This window comes from Erigeron canadensis, chromosome 1, assembly GCF_010389155.1.
Source record: "Erigeron canadensis isolate Cc75 chromosome 1, C_canadensis_v1, whole genome shotgun sequence".
Classification (NCBI taxonomy): domain Eukaryota; kingdom Viridiplantae; phylum Streptophyta; class Magnoliopsida; order Asterales; family Asteraceae; genus Erigeron; species Erigeron canadensis.
In genome coordinates, this window is record NC_057761.1 from 43,599,658 (window position 1) to 43,624,983 (window position 25,326).

Below are 25,326 nucleotides of genomic sequence, written 5' to 3' on the forward strand. Positions count from 1 at the left end.
GCTGCTACTCCGGCTGCCGGTGCTGATATGATGTCCAACGTTTTTTCCGGCTGCCGCTTCTAGCCGTCACTACTGCTGTTGTCAGAGAAACCATACGAGCGAACGAAACCGGCGGACAGATTAAAACAGTAATCAAAAGCTTACTTCAGTTATCTTTGTTTGTATGATAGAAACGATGAGATATCGAAAAGAGGTATATGTGCGATTCATTTTTGTATGCTTATGTGTTGGGAGAGGCAGCAACATCGAAAAAGTGTTTTTGTGTATTCATGGTTTTAGAGTGTGTATAGAAAGAAAGTGGTGGTGGGTTAGGTATGTGGACAGGCTATTTCTTGGTGGGTGTGTGTATGGTATAAAATTAATGTATATTATGAATATTTTATATTTATTTGATTTTTTTTAATATCACGTACCATTATATTTATATAAATATTATATATATATATAGTATAGGTAGGTAAAAATAAAACAAGTATTAAAGTAAAACAAACAAAACAATAGGTTTTTTCTTCACTGAAGATCACTGTGCATCATAAAAATAATCGTGTATCAATTTAACCATGATCTAAGGGTCAAGATCATGTCTTATTTGTTTTCCTTTAATACTTGTTTTATAATACCCAACCTCATATAGTATATAATAATAATGGGTAGCTTTCCTGTGAGAATAGATTAAAAATAATGTGCTATTTTTTTATAACATAGTATAGAAGTATAGATACGATGTTTACAAATTATTTTTCCTTAAGTTTAATGTAATACATGATTTGCCTAAAATTGTAACAAGAGATAAATGATTTAAATTATTAGGCTTAAATAAATTTTAAAAATGATTCTTATAAGTTTCACGTATGACAAAGCGGGTGCGGTTGATGCCATTTCGCTTCAAGTTGTCAAATAGGGTTAGTTTTGGGTCAAGTGGGTTGACGGGTTAAATAAGTTAGTTTTGGGAAGAGTAGGTTGACAGGTTAAATAAGTTAGTTTTGAGACAAGTGGGTTGGTGGATTAAATAGGTTAGTTAATGGATCAGTTAGATTGCATTCGAGTAACCCTATTACCAATTGAGTTTTTAAACTAGCTCTAAAGTATTATTGGAATGTTAATGATAAAAATAATTAGATTGTATTAATACATTTGTTGATTCTCAAAAGTTTAATTCTTGTTTATATAACACCGCAGTTGGTGTGTATTTTATTTTTAATTTAGTTAGAATTATACTCGTGTAATGTGTAATGGTATATGAGTTTCCGATTTTTCTTTATGTGTCAGGCTAAATCAAATTTAAAACACAAAAAAATCGCAAACTTCGATTAGTGCGTGGAGGAAAGGGCAACAGTGACCGATTTTGGATAATCCAGCTATATGAAGACTGCTATTGAAAATTTAAAGAAAAATAATTAATTAAATATATTTAATATCTTATATAAATAAAACAAGATTGTGATGACATCTATATTTTTAAAAAAATATTACTTGGCATCACTAGACATTCTCTTATTAATTATTTATATTTTATCTAATTAATTTATGACATCATATCTAATTACATTTTGATTTTCTCTATTCATCCATTAAATATCTTCATTTTTAAATATTTTAGTTTGTTATATGCAAATAGGTTACATGTTTTCTTTTTAAGTTTTATATATTTTTTATATTATTAGATTACATGACATTTATAAACATTTTTCTTGATCTGTCCGCATAATACGCGGATTCCTAAGCTAGTATTTATTTAATAAAGCATGGTAACAAACTTGTCGATATTTGAACATGACAAGTGTAATTCACTTATTTTCCATCATAATTTAATAATTGATTCTATTTAAGTGTCATGATCTTATAGTTATGAGTATTTTTAAAAGGGCTAATTGGTTGTAAAGGTACTATACTCGTCGACTTTTCCTATGTAAAGTATCATCCTTAAAAACCGTCTAATGTAAGCCCACTGTGTGTAAACGCGATCTATTTCGGGTATCAAAACCACTATCCGGTTTTGTTTGACCAGTTTTCTGCATGTTCTTGTTTCTCCGTTGAATATCGCTGTCATGTCACCCTGCCACGTACTCTCTTGGTTGACTTGTTGACTGAAAAATGGGCGGGATAATTACCTCCAAGATATTCCGCACGTTTATATATAATAAACATTTATATATACAATATATATATATCACTTACCATATACATATAGTTTATATATATACATTTGAAACATCACTTTCTCTCACTTTCTCCTTTATACTTCTTTAAACAAAACACCAACATAACACTCACTTTGTCTCCAAGTACAATATCATTATCGGAATCAACGAAAAAAACCCTAATTTTTCGAATGTAACCCTAAATCGATGGATTGATCTGAAACACTTTCCAGTGATTGTTAAAGTCTACATGTAAGTATTTTCTTCTTTATCAACTTAAAATTAGGGTTTTTAATGGGTGATTATGACATGGGGGTTTCATCGAATATAGGGTTCTTATTTGTATTAGATACTTCAAATCCCCAATTTTGAACATTGTTTTTTATGTGTTAACCTACATCTGGCAAAATGGGGCAAAATTCAACCCAAAATTAGGGTTTTTTATGGGTGGTTAAAACATGGGGGTTTCACTGAATTAAGGTTGGAGATGTCTATTAGTTACTTAAAATTCCCAACTTTGAACTTTTTTTTTTTATGTTTTAAACTAAATTTGGCAAAATCTAGGAAAAATTTAATTAAAAAATATAGGTCATGATGAGCAGATTATCTTGCATGGCGGTTTAGGTAGAACAACGTATGTACATATATTATAAAAATCCAGATATATTTTTAATTTTATAATACTTAAATATTTTTTTTGTTTTTGCTTTTTGTTTTAGGATGACTTATAGAGGTTATGAGTTCCAAGTAAATTTTGACGGGGTGTTTTTTTTATTATCCATTGAGGTATGAAAGTGGAATAGACCTACTGTTATGCACTGCAAAGATCACTTCATTTGAAGAATTTTTTGATTATCTAGAAGAACAAACTAAGTCAATAATAGTGGGTTTGTACTATTTAATTCCGGGGAATGAGTTTGAAAGTGGGTTGATAAATGTAAGTGAAGGTAGACATGTGTATGCATTGCCAATTGCAGAAGAGACTCGGAAGAGGAGGGCAATTGCAGATGTTAGAAAGCAGTTAGCAGAGGAGGCACTTCAGGCAAGTAAAGAAATTGTTGTGACCAAAAGTGCTCAGGAAGCTTAAAGGAGTAGGGCAATTCAAGTAGTTAGAAAGAAGTTAGCTGCAGATGATGCAAAGAAGGTACTTAAGCAAGTCTGTGTAACCACAAGGAAGGTTGCAAAAAGGGATATTGGCAAATGTGATAGTCAAGGGGACATGCAAACCAAACCCATTAGACAACACCAAAAACAAAACAAATGAATTTCAGAAGTGATGGGGAAATCTGTTGATGGAAAAAATAGTTTGAAGAAGGAACCTGTAACCTTGAAAAAGAGACCACCAAGCCAAAGGCTTATGCTTCAGAAGTTATCTCAACATGTTAAAGGCCCATGCAACACTATTGAAACTGTTGTTGAACTGTAAACCCATGGTGATGTTTGAAGCCATGTCTTTTGATCCCATTATGTTATGTAAAATATTTAAGGTGTGTACACTTTGGTGATAAAACTCTAACCAATTATGGGATGTTTGTGGTATGTATTAAGTAGTAATGTAGCATGGATGGACGTGTAGGTTTTAGTATGGTTTATGTACCATATGTGGCATGAAAAACTGATAACCCATGCTTATATGTCTTATTTTGTATGCAAAATATGTGTAATGAATATGCTTCTGCCAGTTTTTTACTAGTTATGCTTATGCCTTCTTATGTTTGTAAAATACACAAGAAATGAATATGTTCTAAAACTGCCAATATTTGATCACTTATGCAATTAATCAAGACAATATATCCCAGAATTGGTTACAAACAAAATGTTACCGCTTCCAAATTAAAATACTAGTTACAGAATGACACAAGTGTTACCACTCCCATTAACAAGCAAAAAAGAAGATAAATTGACATTGGTTACAACACTAGGCCACCAAGGCATCAATGACAATACACAAGAACATCACAAGTTCACAACTATTAATAAACATAAACAATTTGTTTGATTGATTTTGTTTTTTGATTTCACAATGCTGACCAACTCCATTAACTTCAAAACCTCACTTTGTGAATTTGCAGTTTATCCATGTCCATCCATCTCAGTTGTATCCTTGTCTTTGAACCTTTGCAGATTAATGTGCATTCCATAAATCAAGTCCTTGTAATAGTCACATGGTAGCTCATCATCAAGGAACTTGTACATTCCACACTTTTTCTTATAATCCTAACCGAAATATAGTATATATACAAATTCAACTTTATTTTCATTTAACAAAATCAAACATAAATATAGTAGTTATATTACTTGGATTGACTTACCAAAATCCGGCATGCAAGGAATTTCCTTTCTGGGTTCTTCATAGTCCACGAAGTGCGAGGAAATATTTTGTACCCACATTCACAATAACATACAGGGGTTTGACGTTTCGATCGAATTGAAGATGATGAACTCATAATTTGACTGAATCGATTTGGTGGGTCGTTTTAGGGTTTCTGGATTCGTATGGGGGAAAATCCAATTAGGATTATTTGGGAATTTACACAGAATAGAGTTAATAACATACAGGGGTTTGATGCTTCGATCGAATTAAAGATGATGAACTCATAATTTGACTGAATCGATTTGGTGGGTCATTTTAGGGTTTTTGGGTTCGTATGGATCCAAACCCAATTGGGATTATTTGGGGATTTACACAAAATAGAGTTGTTTTATTTTTGGATATAATTGAGCATATATAGGCTTGAGAGAGTAGTGGAATACTGATTTGGCATGCCACATTGGACAAAACCGCTTTAAATTTTAATCGTAATCCCCTAATTAAGAGTTAATTACACTGTTAGTAATTTTATTAAACGATTTTTAGGGATGATACTTTACATAGGAAAAGTCGACAAGTATGATACCTTTACAACCAATTAGCCCTTTTTAATATAATTATTTATAAAGATTTATCATTTTTTATCTTAATTATTGCATTTTAAAAGTAGACCATCTTTTTTATATATTAATAGAGGAGTAGAAATATCAATAAACATAAGCTATGTTTTACAAGTGTTGCGCTAGAGGTAACAAATGATTATATATTTTTTTTAACAGTTAGTCGGTATTCAACATCAAGAAATACTTCACCGTATAATGGTGAGGCCCTGCACGTATTATAGACTACGATATGTAGACTGTAAGCCGTTACAGACGATTCATGGAAAAACCTACAAACTTATCACTCTTAAGAGTCGAACTCAAGATTTATGAGAAAAACCAGAGATACATCTGCCTTCATTTTAAAAGAATAAAATTTTCTAAACGTTAGTTGTTAAAATAAATGTCAACCATTGAGATGGTTGAGAAATTCGTATTCGAAGTGTTGTAGTAGATCATCATCATCTAAGAAAGAGTAAAATGTCAGCCATTGAAATGGTTGAGAAATTAGCACCATTAAATTTCCTTAATTGATGATTAACAAGAGTAAAATATGGATTAAAAAATGAAACAATAACACACACCTTCTAATCACTTTCCTTATCCCGACAATGACTGCAACGTGGGTCTGAGTCTGATTCTGTCAAAATTTTATCCCATACTCCCACACCCACACCTTGATTTTAGGGTCTCTTTTATCCGTTCGTCATCTCTTTTTATAAAATCCAATTATTAATCACATCTATATCTATATATATATATATATATCTAATCATTTCACTTCCATAACAACGCCATTATTCCACTCAACCAACATCTAAATTCTATTCAGGTACAAATTTCATTACTTTCTTTTGTTCTTGTATTTTTGTGTGTTGGAGATCTTGTTTCTTAATATGGATATTTGTATGTATAAGTGTATAAGTGTGTTATAATTGAATCTTCCTGGTATGTGACAGTTTTTTATATTTTTTTATTTATAGAATTATAGTTTAAGTTGGTTTTGATGTTAGATCTAATATATGCAAAAATTTATGTTTTTTTGTTTGTGTTTTGAATATATAATCTTCTTATGTTTGAAAAATTAATGTAACTAAATGTTGTCTGATTTAATTACTTATGGGAATAAAGAGTTGACCGTCACTCTATTATTGATGAAAAAGTTGTATGATATGGAAGGAGTCACGGTTTGGGGTAAGACTGTCCGTACACACTCTTTGCGGGATTGAAAGTTAATAAGCTAATCCAAAATATTTTTTGTATTGTGTTATGATAAAGTATAAGTTAAAATGTTAGTAAGATACAAGCTTAATCAATTCTAGTAAAGCTAAAAATGTACAATAATTGCCAAATTTATGACCGAACTCTACCTCTCATGTTTTTATAATGAAGAGAAAGGCTTCTAGTATGATAAAAGAAAAAGGAGCAGGGTTGATGATACATATGGTGGTGGTTGTAGAATTTTGTGATTATTATTAATACTATTTTATTCTTTTTCTTTTGAAATGATTCAGGGATCTTTAGGTGTGATATAGTCATATAGACTTCATTTTTTACCTACCGTTTTGTCATATAAAACTAATGATTTATACAAGTTGGTAAACCGAACTGTACTATGCTAATCGTCACAGCTAAAGTAAAAGCTTGAAATACACAGAGTGATGAAATATAGCAAGTCAACATGATCCAACTCTAGTTTGACATGACCTGTTTGAGCATATTCAAACATGACTCCTTTTGTACTCGACCCACCCGTTTTGCCACTTCTAGATACAGGGCTCTCATAGTCCCTCCTTAGGTTATTTCCTGTTTTTTGATTAATTTAATTATTGGATGTTTAGTGGGGGGTAGGTGGTTGAAATCTGGTGGGTAGGTGTGTTTATGGGACTACCATTTCATTAGAATGTTTAGGTTGTAAGTTTAGTGTTGTGACAAAGTCATAGAACTCGTGGTTGGTAAGACAAGGGCATGTTTGGACTTGTTCAAGCCATGTAATACTACTTTCTTTCAGTGCTAATCATTGATGACTTGGACCAGTTGGTGATCACATAGATTATAGTAAGTACAAAAACAAAGAAACGTTATGTGCATATGATAATTATTAACATAATCAGTCTATCGAAATAACAAACCTACTAATGGCACTTGCTAGTTACTATACATGCCATGCTCTTTAAATGTTGAATTTAGGTTGCATACATCGATTGATTAATGAGTTGATTTGTTCTCTTCTTTCAATGCAGGTGGTTTTGCCTATTTCATTAAAATGGAAGTTATAGGGAGGTTAAGCCACTTTCTATGCTCTGGCTGGTATAGTGTACTTCTAATGTTTCAATTACATCATTTATGCTCTCATTGACTATTGGGGTCAGACAGCTAAGTCAATGTGTGTATCTTGTTTCCTTTTGAATTAGAATTTTATGCATGGTTTGTGTTTAATATGTAGATTCATCACTGAGTTGGGTTTCAGAAAATTTAGAATTTGAGGTTACTCACAGAACAAGTGGCATGGAATTTGAATTGGATTGGACTAGACACAAGAAATCGTCTGCTTTTGCAACTCAAGTGATCAATACTGCAATTTCTTGGGCCCGTAAGATACCTATTACTGAAGGGTATCATGAATTTTTGTAATCAAGATCTTACCATTTTAATTTGTTTCGTATTCTTTTCTTCTATTCGAGAAGAACCAATTGATCAACTCTGAAGAATTTAAAAATTTGCACTTAAATATGACTGAATCTGTGTGTGGAGAGATTGTCGTCGAAAACCCAAGTATGCACATCTCCAAATTGGTCAGGAAGACAGGTTCCTGTTTACATTCTCAAGTTGATGCTGGTTTTGACAGCCCTGTATTGCCTGGGCTACCTGATGATATTGCGAAGTACTGTCTTGCCCTTGTTCCACGGTCAAACTTCCCAACAATGGGCCGCGTGTCACGCAAATGGAGGTCTTTTATTAAGAGCAAGGAGTTTATGATTGTTAGGAAACTTGCTGGCGTGGTTGAAGAATGGCTCTATGTTTTGACTAATGCTGAAGGAGATGGGACCCATTGGGAGGTTTTGGATTGCCTGGGGAATATACGATCAGTTCTCCCACCAATGCCAGGCCCGTTAAAATTAGGTTTTGGGGTTGTGGTTCTTAATGGGAAGCTTAATGTCATTGCTGGATATTCGATGGTTGATGGTGTCGGGTCTGTTTCATCCGATGTGTACCAGTATGATTCTTGCCTTAACAGGTTCGTTCCATCATCTATCTTGTTTTGATTTGTCCAGTTAAATTGAGCTCAATTGCCAGGTCAGGTAATGAGTCAAAAACTCAAAATGGATACTTTTTGGTCAAAGATTTTGTAATTCTAATTTATAAACAGCTAGTGTGTTGAAAGTAATTAGATTTTTTTATAGTTTTCTATTAGTAATCTATTTTTTTAATAAATTAGTTTGGGTACCTTTCATTTGAAATGTTTCCTTTGAAGCTATTCACCTGTTTGACTCATTCACAAGGCTATGGGCTGAAGTTGTCATCTCTAACACACACACACACACACATAGAGAGGGAATATCTGTCTTGGATAATGTTATCTGCGTTCATGATTTTTCTGGGTTTAATGTGAATTATGAATTATCATTCTGTGATTGCAGCTGGAGCAAGATTGCAAATATGAATGTGCCTCGCTATGATTTTGCTTGTGCAGAAGTAAATGGCGTGGTTTACGCTGTTGGAGGTTATGGGGTGAATGGAGAGTCTCTTTCTTGTGCTGAGGCTTACGACCCTGAATCTGACAAGTGGACAGTAATTGAGTCTCTTCGCCGTCCACGTTGGGGTTGTTTCGCATGCGGGTTCGAGGGTAAGCTTTATGTTATGGGCGGCCGGTCAAGTTTTACCATCGGAAATTCAAGGTTTGTTGATCTCACAGCACCCTTTTACTTCAAATACCACAAGTCTAAATACTATCTTTTATAGCTTGGTAATTGTTGCGAAAATTGATTGGTTCTGTGTTATTATCATCAAAACTCATATCCAAACACCACCATAGTATACTATATAGTAACTTGTTTGATTATCTGTATGACTAGGTTTGTTGACGTGTATGACCCCAAAAAGCACACGTGGTGCGAGATGAAAAACGGCTGTGTTATGGTCACTGCTCATGCTGTGGTCGGAAAGAAGCTTTTTTGTATGGAATGGAAGAACCAGAGAAAACTTGCTATATTTAACCCTAAAGATAACTCGTGGAAGATGGTGTCTGTGCCTGTGATTGGGAGCTCTAGTATCGGGTTTCGGTTTGGAATAATGGAAGATAAGCTTCTGCTTTTCTCACTTGAAGAAGAGCAGGGAGGGTATAACACACTATTGTATGACCCGAATGCAACTCCTGGCTCAGAATGGCAGACTTCAAATGTTAAGCCATCCGGTTTATGCCTGTCTTGTGTCACAATTAAGGCATAGCATGATTGATCATAGTTCATCCTTTTAGTTTGTGTTTTAAAACTGATGTATTCGATTTTTCGTTGCAAGAATTTGTTGTTGCGTTAGTGTAATTGTGTGAGGATCTATTGTTTGCAAGAATTACTAATTTTTAATAAGTTGTTGAATTCCGAAAGCAAGATGGCATACTTGTGAGTTGTGACCCTTTGACGAAGACTATTTATTATGGCTATGTCACTATATGGTGCTAAAGTTGTGATGGGTTGGAAGGGTAGATCACCAGACTTACAACATTTTAATGGCTTTTTGGATATTAGTTTTTTTTTTTGAAAACGACAATCTATACAACTTTTACTTGTAAATTACACACATGACAATTGTCTGGTATAGAATTCTGACTTTTTGGATGTTGCAAGTGTCACGGATCTTGCCTACTTGCTCCTTCGTGTGACATACAATGCAACTCTATGAAAAAGTATCTTGTTTAGAATATGATACCCGAATTGGAATAATGGAGTTCATACACAAAACTTCTTTTGTTAGAATCATAGAATATGTTCTGGGTAAGAATCATAGAATATGGTCTTGTTATAAGAACAATGAAGTTCAAAAAGGGCCTAATTGATGCTAAAGATCAAAGAACCATATCCAAGAATAAAGCTTTGGTATTCGACAAGGGATTTGTGGGCGCGATTTATGACTCTCAAGGACGCAACGATAAACAACTTTTTTCAGAGGAATATGTTTTCTAGGGAATGAGATCGAAGTTGTGGACCTGAAGTTCATCTTATCCTAAGGTTTGGGAACCTTTGAAAACATAACGGGAATTTGGAGGCCATAAGAGACTCATGGATTCATAAAAGATAGAACTTGAATGAAAAATTGCCATGTATCGGTAGAAATAACAACATGCTATAGCTTTATAAAGTACAGACAAAAAATTTACGTATGAGTATATGTTTGTTTCGGACATATGCTTTTTTGCTATCACTTGATTTTTGTATCCATTTTAAAATTCTTATGGCCAGATATCAACTGAATTGTATGGACCGTCCGTGTCTTGAGAGGATTGGAAGTCTCTTAACATTGCTTCTTGGTTGCTTAAATTTGGTTTTATTATTATTATTATTATTTTAACAGTGGTGATTGGACTCAACGGCATGCCTCTTTATCGTCCGGTAGAGATCGACCATCAGCACAGTCAATCCGAGGGCATGACTGGCGGTGGAAGTCTCACTACCGTTCTGGATGAAACTAGCTAAATGCTAAAGAAAACCCCCATGCTCCACCTCATTGGCAAAGACTTCCTAATATGTCTTTCAAAGGTTTTAAACCCGTGACCAACATTTAGTGTTTGTAAAACTTTTGGTGCTATGCCTTTTCTATCATTTGCAATAAAATTTTCAGTTAACCGTTAAAAATAAAGAGAAAATTGCATATATATATATATATATATATATATATCCAAATACACTACCTAAATTACAAATTTCTCCAACTAAAATCTAAAATAACAAATATACCCAATTTAATCTTTTGGCATTGACTAGACAAATATACCCTTTATTCATATGTTCCAAGATCATGTTATCTGCCCACTTCATTCCCACTTTCCAACATGTAAAAAAAAATACCCATTTATTCCAATATCTTAAATCTAACAATGGTACAACACAATCAATTTCACATAACCAAACCAACTCTCCTGCCTTTGTAATTTGACATCAATCAATTTTTCTATTATTCTTTCTAACGCAAATGGATCCATTAGTTCCAAACACTTATGTAAGAAATAAATCTCTTGAAAATGATTTTGAAAGATTGTGGGTTTGAAATGTGTTGGAAAATGAAAATCGATAGTTTTCATGAGTGGTTTGTTTGAGGTGTTCCTCCATTTGTTTAAAGCGAGACGTGAGATTTGAGGATTCGCGTTTGTTGCCGGAGATGGTGACGCCGGAAAACTGATGCACCAACCACCACTCCCGTATAATCACGACACCAAAAAAATGTATATATATTTGTATCACAACCATTGGGTTTATGTTTTCATTTGTTTAATAATGATTGTGAAAATGAAAAGCAATTAGGAAGTTTTACGCGAAAGCGGGTGGATTGAGTCAAGGTACATACAGAAGACTGTGAGTTGTGATCTGTGAATGCATAATTTGTTTCATTGTTAAATTGTTTTTTTCTGAAATGAATAGAAGTTTCCATTAGATAAGGGTATAATAGTCATAATATATAATATATTTGTGAAATAGATATAAATGGGAAATTTGTATATTTAAAATACAAAATTGGGTATATTTGTTATTTTAAATTTTAATTAGGGATATTTGTAATTTTGGTAATGTATTTAGGTATATATGCAATTCTCCCAAAAATAAAATTATCATATGTCTTGTATGGATCTTACCTTTTAAAAACATCAATTTAGTCTTAAAATAATCTAGGTTACATTTATTTTGCCTTTAGATAACACGATATTATGTTCTCTTACACGGGGATATATTTTATAATTATTGGACTTATTTCCAAACAAGGTTTAAGCAGTGGCGGTTTAAGATTTTTAAAGGCTTCAAACGAGATTAATTTTGGGGGCCCAGTTTATTACCATATAAACTAAAGTAAAAAAAAAAATAGCTCCTCTTTTGTTATTGAACTATAAGTAATAAAAAAAATATGCATATGTTGATGCAAAAATCAAAAAGGCGTTACTGCAATGCAAATTATATAATGATACTTAATCCAAAATTCAAACACTAAGTCTAATATACAAGATTTTGAAGCCTTAGAAATTTGGGGACCTAAAGCGATCGCCTAGTCCCATAGTACTGTTAAGCCACCTCTGGGTTTAAGATACAGATTGGTTACTTCTTTTTGCTTCAATATAAATAATGGACATAAAAAAATATCAATGTAAGTGTATATACTTTCAAGTATTGTTGACATTTAAAAAAAAATAATTCAAAACTACGCTATTGATGTTAATATTGTTTTATGTAGTCGGGCTAAATTCAGCAGACGTGTGTATTTTATTATGCTATTTTCGACCGACAGACATGCTAATTTTTTATACTTTCCTACTTTTACCTTTTTTGGCCGGATGTTCTTATGAAAGCAATCTTTTTACCTATGACTAGAGTTAAGGCTATTTCACCTTTTCCATATCTCACTCAAAAATTGAGTTTTCATTGTTGTTGTATACAAAACTTGCTTTATAATAGGATTCAAAAGAACTGCGACTTTCTTATCTATCATCAGTGTTTGGTTACAACCCTAAAATGCAATACTTATATACATTATGATTTCAGTTAATGTAAAGAAATATAGTTTTAGTTAATATAAAGGAATATAATTTATCTGCTCTTCTGATTTATCTGTTTGCTTCAATAAGCAGAAATCTACTTATCAGATTAAAATAGGATTATGTCATTAGACATTGCTTGTATCGAATCAAAACACTAAGATGATCTATTGATCAAGTATTTGAATATTTTTATAGATATGGCTTTAAGAAAAAAGTTACGTTAACTTAAATACATTAGTGACATTTAAATCAACTTATATATCTCGACGTCATCGCCATCACCAATAGTCATGCCATCACCACTAGCTGCCACCAACAGACTGGCTTCACCACTACTGTAACCACAGTGCGCACACACTTTTCAAGCTAAAACTCATGTATTTTATTTAGTTTAATGGTAGCATTGACATGTAAAAGTTCTTAGTTACAACTTATTATCGCCAGTCATATAATACTAATTCAAAGTAACATGGTTATATCAAGTGATTTTATTAGAAACAAACGTTAAATGTTGGATACTAACTCATGTAGAAACTAAAGATTTTTATTTTACTATTTACATTAAAACCTAGGGGTGAGTATGGATCAGTTTGGGTCGGTTTTTGTCTAAAACCGAAACCAAAACCGATCCATTCGGTTTTTAGAAAACCAAAACCATTGGATTCGGTTTTTGTTCGGTTCGGTTTCTCGGTTTTCCGGTTCGATTTTGATCGGTTTCGTTTTTTTTTTCTGTTTTTTTAATAAATTTTTGTTTTTAAAGTTTTTTATATATTATGTTATAAATTTAACTTTCAATTGTTAAGAAAAAAAATATGATATAAAAACTCAAATACAGAGAAGCTTTTTAATTATATGTTTTAGGTGTTAAAATTTGTATAACTTTTATAAAACGAATTGTTTTTACTGCACGTTTTTATTAAAAATATACAATTTGTATAGATTTATACATTAAAAAGATAAAAAGATTAAATATATTAACATATTTATAAATATTAATTATAAGTAATAAATAAAAATGTAATAAGATATAAAAATAAATTAAATTAAAATATATTTAGTTCGGTTCAGTTCGGTTTTGATCGGTTTTTTGGCATATGAAACCGAAATCGAAACCGATCCGTTCGGTTTTTAGAAAACGAAAACCAAATTAATGGATTTCATTCGGTTTTCGGTTTTTTTCGGTTCGATTTTGTTGATTTTTTTGGGTTTTTTTGGGCTTTTAATTTTCTGGTTCATTTTTCTCACCCCTATTAAAACCTACTCTCTTAAAATCCCACATTATATGTTTACTTACTATATAATCCCACAAAAGATTCGAACATACATGGAATCAAAAAAACTAGCCTCCACATCATAAATAATCTGAATTCAATCAAAAATAAGAAATTGGCGGGCAATACATAAAAAAACAAAACACACACACACTCTCTCTCTAATAATTATCCAAATTAGGGTTCCACCCACAGTCCACCACCGCCACCGTGCTCCGCCACAATGTTCGGAGCTCAAGCATCATCACCATCTCCCTCTCTCTTCAACACCCCATCACCCTCACAATCCCTTTTCGGAACGCCGCAGGCATCAACCCCCGCTTTCGGAACACCATCAACTCCGGCTTTCGGAACACCATCAACCTCCACATTCGCCACCGGCTTCGGCACTTCGATTTTTAACACACCGGCTTCCCAACAAACGACGCCGTTTCAACAACAACAACAACAACAAAGTTCCAGTCCCTTTGGAATCTCAACTCCTTTTGGCACAACAAATAATAATTTATTTGGACAGCCTCAAACGACGCCGTTTAATGCCCCTCCTGGTCAATTAACTACTCAAATGGCCCCCGTTGCCCCCCTTCCTTTCTCCCTTGCTGATCGTGATATACAGGTCTATACATATACACATATAATTTTTTTTTTTAATTAAATACAAATTTTATATGAAAAGTTGAAAACCTAACCCTAAGTATTGACTCTTTTTTTTTGTGTGTATTTTATCAGGCAATACTTGATGCGTATAAAGATGAAATTGCAAACCCTAAGTATGCTTTCAAGGTTCGAAATTTTCTTATTTATTTGTTTTTTAGTAGTTTCAGTCAGTTCTACTTAGCATCGAATACATTGTTGTTAGCGGTTAAAGAATTTCGATTACTCTATGTTGTACTTAGGGGTGGCGGCGATAGATTTGTGTTCAGGTAGACGTGTTGATGTGTCCCTACACAAACTCCAAACTTGCCGATTTAGTTAAGGTGTCGAATAGTTGAACTCTGCCTTAATATGTTTAATAAATTGGTTAGTGTGACTTAGCAGAACATCAGTGCATAAGTAATCATGAATGTTGAGAAGGTACATTACAAATAATAAGGTGGTTTTTGGGATTTTGCGGCGGTTTTCACTTGTCAGTGGGATTTGGTATTTCTGGCATCACTGGAGTGGTCGGCGATGTTGGGGGTCTGTGAGAGGGTGTTTGGTAAAGTTGAGGACAGAAGGACGAGACGGAGGTGCTTGGTAATGTTGAAGTAATAAGGATGAGGTGGAGAGTTTTTGGTAACATGTATATACCATATACATTACTGTGAGATGATACTATGTGATTGGTATTGTTGAACTCTAATTGTCGGGGGTTAAATGCTTTATGATATAACGAAAACTACTAATATACCCAATTCTGTCAAGGCAGGGTAAAATGCATTATGATAGTACACACATTCATTAGGATCGTAGGAGGTTCAAAATTTTCGATATAGATGCTTACAAGGTGTTTTATGCTGGACAGCACTTGTTATTCAGTGTGACAGAACCGCAATTTAGGACGAAGCCTGCTGGTGTATCAGATGTAAGCTTCATTGTTATTATTTTCAAGTTTTTTTGGGTTTATTTAGTAAATGTGTTTTGCTAAGAGGGTAATTTTTATTGGCAGATAATGTGGCAAGAGGCAATGGGCAAGCTAGAAGGCATGGAGACTTCGAACCGTGAACGTCTTTGGCCTCAACTTGTTAAGGGTTTTAAAGATCTTTCTCAGCGCCTGAAGGTATGTTATTATTCTGAATGATAGAACTTACTAATCTAGGTTATGATAGAACTATTGCTGCCTTGCTGGTGTTACTTGTCTGCCTTTGCTTTAACTGACTGGTTCACTGACGAGTCACAAGACAGTTACCTCATTACACAAATGAGAGACAAATATCTCAATGCAGTTGCATTATATGGAATGGTTCATAGTAGATAGCACTATAACTTGTTGTTTGATTTAGGTTGTTTACCTATCCACCTCATAAGACATGTTTCACTTAGCTCCATTACCGCATTTGAATTCTCATGGTTCCAACTGGAACTTGTGTTAAAAAAAATAAAATGCTATAGTTTTCCATGCAATGGTTATACATGCTTATACATTAGTTTTCCATGCTATAGTTTTTATTGGCAGATAATGCTAGTTTATTGCTAGTTGCTTGATTGTGGTAAGCTTGTTAGTCCTATCAAGCTACCAATCAGTGAACATAACCAATATTTGAATGTTACATCTATCTCTGCTGATAACTTGAGAGACTGATAATGGTAGGATGGATGATGATGTGAATGTGGATATCTTTCTCTGAAAAAATAGAGTGACGATCTTATGAGATAGAAAGCGTATTATGTCACTCAACTAATGTATGCGAAAACCTAGTAACAACGGTACCCAATCCTGTTTTCGATGAGGTATGGGGAGGTGATATAGACAGCCTTTACCCTACACGAATGTAGAGAGTTTCTAGAAGGACATCAGGCCATTGTCAGGATGTGAGAATCAAACCTTTGGCTTCTTTCTACAAAGGTGAGGGGGTTTTCCAATTGATCTGATCCTGCTTTGTGTGAAAACTTAGGGCTTTAGTTTATTTATACACATATGTATTCATATAAAATATAAATTTCTTCATGTCAAAGTGTTTTATTTTCCAAATAACCAATTTCATAAAAAATGGCACTGAAAGGAGTAGAATTTTGACCTAATCAAATGTCAGATTGTTGGCTTGTTGGATTGATTGTCAGGAGGTCAGATCACATGATTTGCAGAAACTTAATAATATGGTTATGGCTCCATACAAGTACCATTTGAACGATTTTCATTTAGGATAATGTAGAAATGCATTAATTATGAACATGGTCTGTTTGAATATACTAATTGATAGTGTGAGAAAGTGAATGGACAGCTAGGCTTTCACATTATAGAAGAATTTGCAGGTAGATTGAATCATAAGCCTGTTAGGAACAGCCTTAGAATAGCGGAAGCAACAAGATAATAAAACAAGAAAATAGATAAACGACACATGAGATTTAACTTGGTTTGGCCCCAGTGGGGGGCCTAGTCTAGGGATGAGCGAAAAAACCGAAATACCGAACCGCTACCGAAAAATCGGTTACCGATAGGGATTCGGCATCGGTATCGGTTCTTGATTTGAGAAGAATTCGGTTCGGTACGGGGAAACCGAAAGTAAATACCGATTTCTTCAAAACCTATAGTGCCGGCACAAATAGAAGGCTGCATTAGATTTTATAGTATATTATATACTACTGGATGGTTCTAATTGGTACGTTTTACTTATTGATTTATATATATACACTAGTATATCTCTGTTTTCATATATTACCTCATATCTAATTATATCAATAAAACTTTATTAGACATATTTAATCTTTCCCTAATGTTATAAACGTGGGATCCAAATTCACGGTATTACCAAATTCATTGTAGACCCTATGCGCTATTGGTTAGGTTCTAATTCTTTCATCTATATTCATGTAGCCACAAGAATAAACCATGTATTAACACTATAATAAACTAAACCATTTTATCGACTGTCAATCTCATTACTAGTATGTGTGTTGTATGTGTTAATATGCACATGCAAGCATATATGGATAATTGGATATAATAAAAAAAATAGAAGACATACATATATATATACGTATTACCTTAAACTTTTGTTTGGTTAGTTTGTTAATTAATGGATAGCTGGATACAATGAATGTAAGTTTTTCAAATAAAAAGTGAAAAAGTCAAAAAGAAAAACGTCTAGAACCATCCCAGCTACTGTTGGGTTTATGGAGACTTGATAGGCCAGCCTAGTTTAGAAGGCTGCTAAGGCAGCGGGCCTTACAACTTAAGACACAACAGGCCTCTTAATTAATTTAGGCCTGGTTGCTTGGTAACTTGGAGATTAAGTCACTAGCCCTAATCTGTCTATTATAAATATATTGTTATGTACTTGTAATTCCTCATCACGAGAGTGAGAGGCAGAAAGCTTTAATAAAACATTCTAGTTGCTGCCCGTGGATTAGTTCACACAGTTTAGTGTGAGATACCATGTTAAATCTCTCGTGTCCTTCATTCTTGTTATTTTTCTGGTTCCTATTGTGTGTGTGTGCAGTTTTATTCCTAACAGCTACCTTGTCTTCTAACACCATTTTGACCAACTTTTTCTTTAAGAAACGGTACTTTTCGGTTTTCATCCCGAAATACCGGTACCGTAGCCATGTAATCGGTTCGGTATTCGGTTCCAACTTTGGCTTGTTTTCGGTTTTGGCATTAGTCGGTTTCGGTACGGTTCCGTACCGAAAATCATCCCTAGCCTAGTCCACCGGCTGCAACTAGGTTATTTTATTAAGCTCTGGACCCTTTATTACAATTACATATTGGGGATATATTTTTTAGTAGAACAACTAGGTTTTCTAGATTGTTGAACGAGAAAGGGCCCCCATGGGCTTTCTAATCATAACCAGTCTAAGGCCTTCACACCCAACAAAACCCATGAGAAGTTTGTAGATTATAGCTTTGAAATGCCTCCATTTGAAAGTGGCTAGTAATTTATCTCGGCTTAATGAATATGTGAACCTTCAAAAGCCATGCGTGTTGTATGCCAGTCTTCCATAGATTATAGATATAGCTTGGAAACAGACTTGTTTAGATTGCCTTTTTCTTACCAGTTACCTTTCAGAAGCAACGATCTAAACATTACGCATTTTGTATTTTGTGGTATGTGTTTGTCTCTGGATTACACTGGAGAGCTGATTTCTCATTATTCAGCGGAAACTAAATCATATATGTACTTATATAGTGCACAAGTCAAATAGTTGCTGTTGTGATTGGTATAACTAGCTGAGTATGAAATGCTAAAAAATGTAGGTGATTAGATTACATACCTAGAAAAGATCTATTCCTTCTATTAGTTATGGATGTTATCATCTTAGTTGCTCATATGATAATTATCATGTGCTGGAGACCATAAACACAGTTATGTTGATCTTGTTGCTGGAAATTAGGATGGCACTTTCATCTTTTTTAAACCCCACCTTGCTATTATTGGGCAATAGTGTTCTGGGCACGGCATTAGCTTGATAAAAGCTCCCTGAAACATGATTTGACTGAAAGGGTGTCAATTGATTTGAATTTGGACATATTTGAATCCTTAATGTTATTAGGGAAAGAGAATATGAATTTTAATTGCACTTGATTGATGTTAAAGCTTGACATTCTGCCTTGGATCTGTGGGTTGGTCGGCAAGAAGAGCAGCTGTTGAAGTCAAAGTCATCGTTATATTATATTTAAGCTTATGTGATTTAAAGTTTATATACAAGTTTCAAAGAATTGAAATTCTAAAAGTTAAATATAAGAAAATGAATTGTAAGTATAGTAACATGTAAAAGAAGAGCAAATATAAAAATGATGAAGCAACTAAACTTTGATCATTCACAAACTCAAAATTACTTCCAAATTATGTAATTGTGTTCAACGAGATGCGAGAGTTTTATTGTTATAAATGAAATATAATTATAAAGTTGATGATTCTCACCAAGAATTTGATCACCGGGCCGTGCTAATTCCATACGAATCAGAATATTTCCTATTCGGCGTCGGGACTGATAATCGGTACACCATATTTTAGTCGTACACCACCAAATATGCTTCACATTATTGTATAGTACAATACCTTAAAGCATAATTGGTGGTGTACGGCTAAAAAATGGTTGTGTAATTTATTAAAGGTGGCATGTGTCATCTTCTATACCCTCTGTGTAACTAAAGTTGATATAATGTGGGTGTATTCTTAAAGTTGAGTGTGTATTATCTGTTACCATTTAGAATATGATCCCTTGCATATTGAATCGAATTGAAAATAACTAATACGAATTCAGATTGGTCTAGTGTCAGATGGACATGTTTCTAAATTCTAACTTATAGATTGTAGATATCTTACTTATCATCGGTATTGAAATAATGAAATTGGAACGTCAGTAGATTGTTTGGGTTATTATCACACATGCCTACATATGGGTTTGGATTATGTTTTGACAGTACATCTTAAGAAGTTACTCTTCTTTCTTATTCTCTTAGACTAGCTGGTTCCTGCTAGTCACAACTCACAAATTGTTATAACAAGCATGTATTGAATGATTTCTGATTCAATATTAATTTCCTGCAGCTTCAAGATGAAGTTATACTTTCAGATGCCGAGAGATTGCAAATGACTCAAACCAATGTGAAAGTGGTAGGCCCTGCTATTCTCCATTGAAGTGCTTACTGTATCCTAACCCATTCTAACAGCATATGAACGCCTCAATGATTTACAGCTTCAAAGACATTTCCAAGCTGATACTTTCCCTAGGATAGAGAGACTGAGACAATCAGAGAAGGCTCTACAAAGGCGGCTTTTAAGGGTACACAACCATGTTCTATTCATGTTGTATATATTAGAGCTGGCAAGATGGGCCATCAGGAAGGTCCTGTAAGGGGCTAAAACAGAATCTGGTTGAAACATGCCATTTTTTAATATATAAAAAATGGTCGTAGTGGGGGGTGGGTTGACCCGTGAAGTCTTTTTTACTTTTTTTACATATACATACATATATATACACACACACACACACATATATAATATATGTATATTCATACATTGATTATGGTTACAAAGCAATATTACTACGAATTACAATAGTGATCTAAATCTTTTAGTTGAAACAATACAGGAGATTGTATGCATTTTGTTTTGATTGTCTGTTTTATTTGTTTGAGATATAAAGAGTATCCATATTGACCAATTTATTACTAATAAATGGGCCGAACATCTCTAGTGCAATTTCAGATTGTTTTCTGTGTGTTTCTTGTATTTATAGCTAACTGTACATATTTTCTTTACTTGTAAAAGCTAACGAGAATGTTGGAGGCATTAGAGGCCAAGGGTTTTCGGCTGCCTTTGACCAAAGGGGAAGTTGAACTAGCTGAAAAGTTAGCTACAATAATCAGACAGGTTAATATCCACCCAATAATTCATTTATACATAACTTTCAGGGGTCTTTAGCTTCATTTGCTAAATAGTCTAAAATACCCTTGCAGTTAAAAGGATCTGGAGCTGAACTCTCAAGAAGGGTACAGAATCTGTTGACTGTAGCTCGTGTTCAAGGAAACAGTCATGGCGGTTCTTTGTTCTCGTTTCTCGGGTCTGCCAAAATACATGAACAAAGTCTTTCTGATATGCATGAGGTACTTGTTCTTTGCAATCAGCAACTTTTTTATTTTGCTTTTTCCGTTTTTTAAACCCTTGAATGGTCACTGTTTACAATCTTTAGAGGTGAAAATGGCTGGGTGGATGGGTTGAGTAACAAATCAAAACAGGTTGTTCAAATGGTTGGGGTTGGACGACCTACCAACACTGTTTTGTTATTGTTTTTGAATTATGCTAATACTTTTGTATTCGATACGACGGAGAAAATGGACCTGAAATAAGTTTTCTTAGACTAATATTGTTCAAGGAGGTTTTTCAACATTTTAATAATGTTGGACGACTTTCTGCATGTTTCATCATTTGCTAATAGCCATTCAAAACATAATCTATTTGACCAATAACCCAGTCAACCTATATTTATGTATGTCAAAGTTTCCGCATTTATTAATCATCTATGTTAGTGAATTCAAATTTTGCAAAATGGGTGAGTTGAGTTTGGCTCAAATCGAGTTTAGAATTTAAACGGGTGGGCGTATCTATATGTAACTTTTCTGACTTTGTATGAGTAATTGTGGTATTAAATATCATCACTTAATTATACTCTCAAAATTAATAATATAACATGTTTTATTTATAGCAATTCAAGGAGGTTGTAAGTATGTTGCACAGGGAGATTATTTACCCATCCAACCTGTTTCAGTTTGAACCAAGTTTTTATACTCCACAGATTATCTACATGACTCATGGAGACAAGTTATTAAGTCCATTAGATACTTTAAAGTTTAAACAATGTGTCTTGAATGTTGCAAGTATCATTAGGATGAAAGCCATTTGTCACCCCAACTTCTGTAGGTTCCAGTCTTGGATCGAAACATAATGAATAATAAATTATTATGCTTATAGGTTTTACAGCAGCAAACGGAAGCTGTTGCCAGGCTGGGGAATGTGCTGAAGCGAGATATACGAGACATGGAGATAATTATGGCAGAGGACACTCAAATGGCGGACGTGTAGAGGCGAAACAATAATATAAGTTGCCTGTCATAATGATGTATTCTAATGTTCCTATAGTACAAGCGAAGTCTATTTAGTTTTGTAGTATATTGTTATTGATTTAAAGTTTTAAACCCTCTTGTGGTTTGGTTTACATAGTGTTGGTAAATTCAAGTTTTAAAGACCATATATGCTGGTAAGAATATAAGATGTTGATTACATGTATTGATAAATCTTAGATTATAAACCTGATATAAGTGTACAGTAATGATACAGGACACTCATTTTAACACGAGCGTGATTACACACAACGATTAAGCCTACTTCATTGTCTTTCTGTTAAATAGCGACATGGATGTAGCCAAGTTTGTCTCTTGTAATGATTATTCATCCACATGTGTGATCTTCGTCTTTGTTTTTGTTTCTACTCATAATCAATAAGTTGATAATGATAGAAAATTTAAAAACAAGTTCATGAGTTATATTCTTATCTCTTCATGGTTTTCTTTATTGATCTCTTCATAAAAAAGAAATCAAGGTCATTCAGAATTCGTTAGGATTGGTTATCTTTATATCCATATGCAACGTAGCGTCACTCATTCTTTTATTGAGCAATGACAAATTGATAATTTATGAAATAATTGATCATCTCCGAGCGCCATCCTAAGTCTTTGTCTTTGTTTCCTCTACTCATAATTAATAAAAATATATATAGATAAGAAAAGTAAAAAGATTGTTACAAGTTCATGAGTCACATTCTTATCTCTTCATGGTTCTCTTTATAAAACTTTATATAAAAGAAGAAAAAGGTTATTCAGAAATTCATTACGGAACTTGGTTATCTTTATATCCATATCTAATGGTGTCAATATGCAATGTAACGTCGTCACCAATCCCTTTATTGACCAATGATAAATTGATAATCATAAAATGATTATAACAATGATATGTATTGTTATAAAGTTTCTGTAGAATCAGATGTGTAACTAAAACCATAAATAAATTAAGATAATAACTTCATTTTAAAACTGCCTATTAAAAAAAAACTTTTTAAGTTTTAACAAAAGTAGAGATCATAATATCATATATAGCTCTGACCTAATCAAACATGATATAAACCACAAGTTGGTTTACACGTAGATTAACAACAAAAGATGACCCGTAGTCCGTAGATACAAAGCATACTCGAAATCAATTATTATTTAAAAAAAAATCTTAATCCAAATACTATCCACGGTTTGAAATATGAAAATGATATTAGTACCCATTTGTTTTGATTGATGTACCACATTTATGTAATGCTGATTTATACAATCAACTATAAAACTTGTACATTACTTGTACATTATGATACATCAATAAAAAATAATGATACGAATATCACTTTCCTTTGAAATAAAACTAGAAACAATCAGTGATGAACCCAGAGCAAGTACGATGGTAATATAAATAGGATAAACTGAATTAAAAGGTACGATTGCAAATCATTTTCCAAATCTAAACATGTAATGGCTTTGGTTGAACTCACAATCTCACATTTTACATCTTTCCTCTGATACATATAAGGGTAAATTGCATAAAAAGGTATCCAAGTTTTTTTTTTTTTTATATTTAAGGTATTCAACTTTTCAAAACATAAAAAAAACTTTGTTTTGACTTTTTCTAACCGCGGTTTTGTTAAGTTTTTTATACACAGAGGAACCACTAGGATGTTCAAAACTATCTCTATCTGAACCCGTAATCTGATCTAATTTCATCTGAAAACTTGAATATTCGAAGTCTTAGATATCCGAACTTAGGGAATCCTACCTTTTGGATTTAAATTCGGATATTGAAATCCATAATCTGAAATTTTAGACATTTGACTTTAAAAATCCTCAGTAACTAACGCTTTTTTAAGCACCGACACAATATGAATAAATAATTAGTCATCGAAAAACAAAATTGGATATCTAAAACTTAAATTCAATAAAGTCGAATTTTTGAAATTTTCGATAATGGATTTCAATATCCGAATATTTGAATCCAAAGTCAAATATTCGAGGTTTGTATATCCGAGCTTTTGGATAACTAAATTTTAGATAAAATCGGATCGGATTATGGGTTCCGATATGAATAGTATTGAAAATTGTATCCTCCATATACGAAAACTTAACGAAAACTGCGGTTAAAAAATGTAAAACAAGAAAGGTTTTCTTTTTATGATTTGAAAAATTGGATACCATTTATTGATAAAAAAAAAAAAAGTTAGATACCTTAAATTTAAAAATCAACAAACTTGCATATTTTTTTTGCAATTTACCCTACATATAATAGTGAAGTTATAGTTATAGTTATTGATATACTTTACGACTTAAGAAAGTAGGAATTTGTTAACGAGATAGAATGTAGGAATTTGCTAACGGTAGCATGGGGCTGTCACTATTTATTAAATTATTCAGATGTATTAATATTTGTATTTTGTTAAATGAAAATTTAAAGGGTGGTTTTTGATATAAAAAGACTAATTTTTACAGAGTATATGATAACATATATGCTTCTAGTGGCATATCAAAAGGTGTTGTCAAAACAAAATTTTAAAACAAATTTACGTTTTCAACTCTAAAGGCGTGTTTGGTTCACGGAATGTTTTTGGAAGGAATGAAATCTTTCAAATGAATTGGAATCTGAAGGAATGGAATTTGACAGAATGTTTTTGATTTTTTGAAGATTCAAGTGAGGGACGGAATGAGATTACTTCCCCCATCCCCAAGGAATGGAGATTCCATCAAATGAGGGAATGTTAACATTCCAATGGAATGTGATTCCTTCATCTTTAACCAACCAAAAACACTAAGGAATGGAATTCAATTCCAATTCCATCAGATTCCATTAAATTCTGTGAACCAAACGCGACCTAACTGTTATAAATATACACATATAATTTTTCATTTACCTTTGGAAGCACGAAGCATAATGGTTATTCTCTCTTTATATACAAGTACTTCCTCCGTCCCATTTTAATTGTCACGTTGACCAACTTTGACCGTAAATAACTTTGTTTGTGTTATGTAACACTT

The 25,326-nt window shown here is 33.1% G+C and overlaps 2 protein-coding genes across 2 annotated transcripts; both read left to right on the forward strand.

Annotated features, from left to right (window-relative positions):
- Window positions 1–5,730: 5,730 nt before the first annotated feature.
- On the forward strand, window positions 5,731–9,657 carry LOC122584820 (F-box/kelch-repeat protein At1g67480). Its single transcript, XM_043756884.1, has 5 exons — window positions 5,731–5,886; window positions 7,298–7,364; window positions 7,501–8,292; window positions 8,696–8,953; window positions 9,131–9,657. The coding sequence occupies exons 3-5, from the start codon at window positions 7,787–7,789 to the stop codon at window positions 9,501–9,503; spliced, it is 1,137 nt and encodes a 378-aa protein (XP_043612819.1). The 5' UTR covers window positions 5,731–5,886; window positions 7,298–7,364; window positions 7,501–7,786; the 3' UTR covers window positions 9,504–9,657.
- A 4,533-nt stretch (window positions 9,658–14,190) lies between these two features.
- On the forward strand, window positions 14,191–22,454 carry LOC122579630 (nuclear pore complex protein NUP54). Its single transcript, XM_043751839.1, has 9 exons — window positions 14,191–14,679; window positions 14,793–14,846; window positions 15,568–15,627; window positions 15,712–15,822; window positions 20,255–20,320; window positions 20,403–20,489; window positions 20,978–21,079; window positions 21,166–21,312; window positions 22,178–22,454. The coding sequence occupies exons 1-9, from the start codon at window positions 14,287–14,289 to the stop codon at window positions 22,286–22,288; spliced, it is 1,131 nt and encodes a 376-aa protein (XP_043607774.1). The 5' UTR covers window positions 14,191–14,286; the 3' UTR covers window positions 22,289–22,454.
- The last annotated feature ends 2,872 nt before the right edge of the window (window positions 22,455–25,326 follow it).

Bases quoted from the DNA above. Each gene is read 5' to 3' on its own strand.
- LOC122584820 (XM_043756884.1), top strand. From the start codon at position 7,787: ATGACTGAATCTGTGTGTGGAGAGATTGTCGTCGAAAACCCAAGTATG. The intron at 8,293-8,695 runs GTTCGTTCCATC...CTGTGATTGCAG, and splicing joins TATGATTCTTGCCTTAACAG to CTGGAGCAAGATTGCAAATA. The intron at 8,954-9,130 runs GTTTGTTGATCT...CTGTATGACTAG, and splicing joins TTTACCATCGGAAATTCAAG to GTTTGTTGACGTGTATGACC.
- LOC122579630 (XM_043751839.1), top strand. From the start codon at position 14,287: ATGTTCGGAGCTCAAGCATCATCACCATCTCCCTCTCTCTTCAACACC. The intron at 15,823-20,254 runs GTATGTTATTAT...AATTTCCTGCAG, and splicing joins ATCTTTCTCAGCGCCTGAAG to CTTCAAGATGAAGTTATACT. The intron at 20,321-20,402 runs GTAGGCCCTGCT...AATGATTTACAG, and splicing joins CTCAAACCAATGTGAAAGTG to CTTCAAAGACATTTCCAAGC.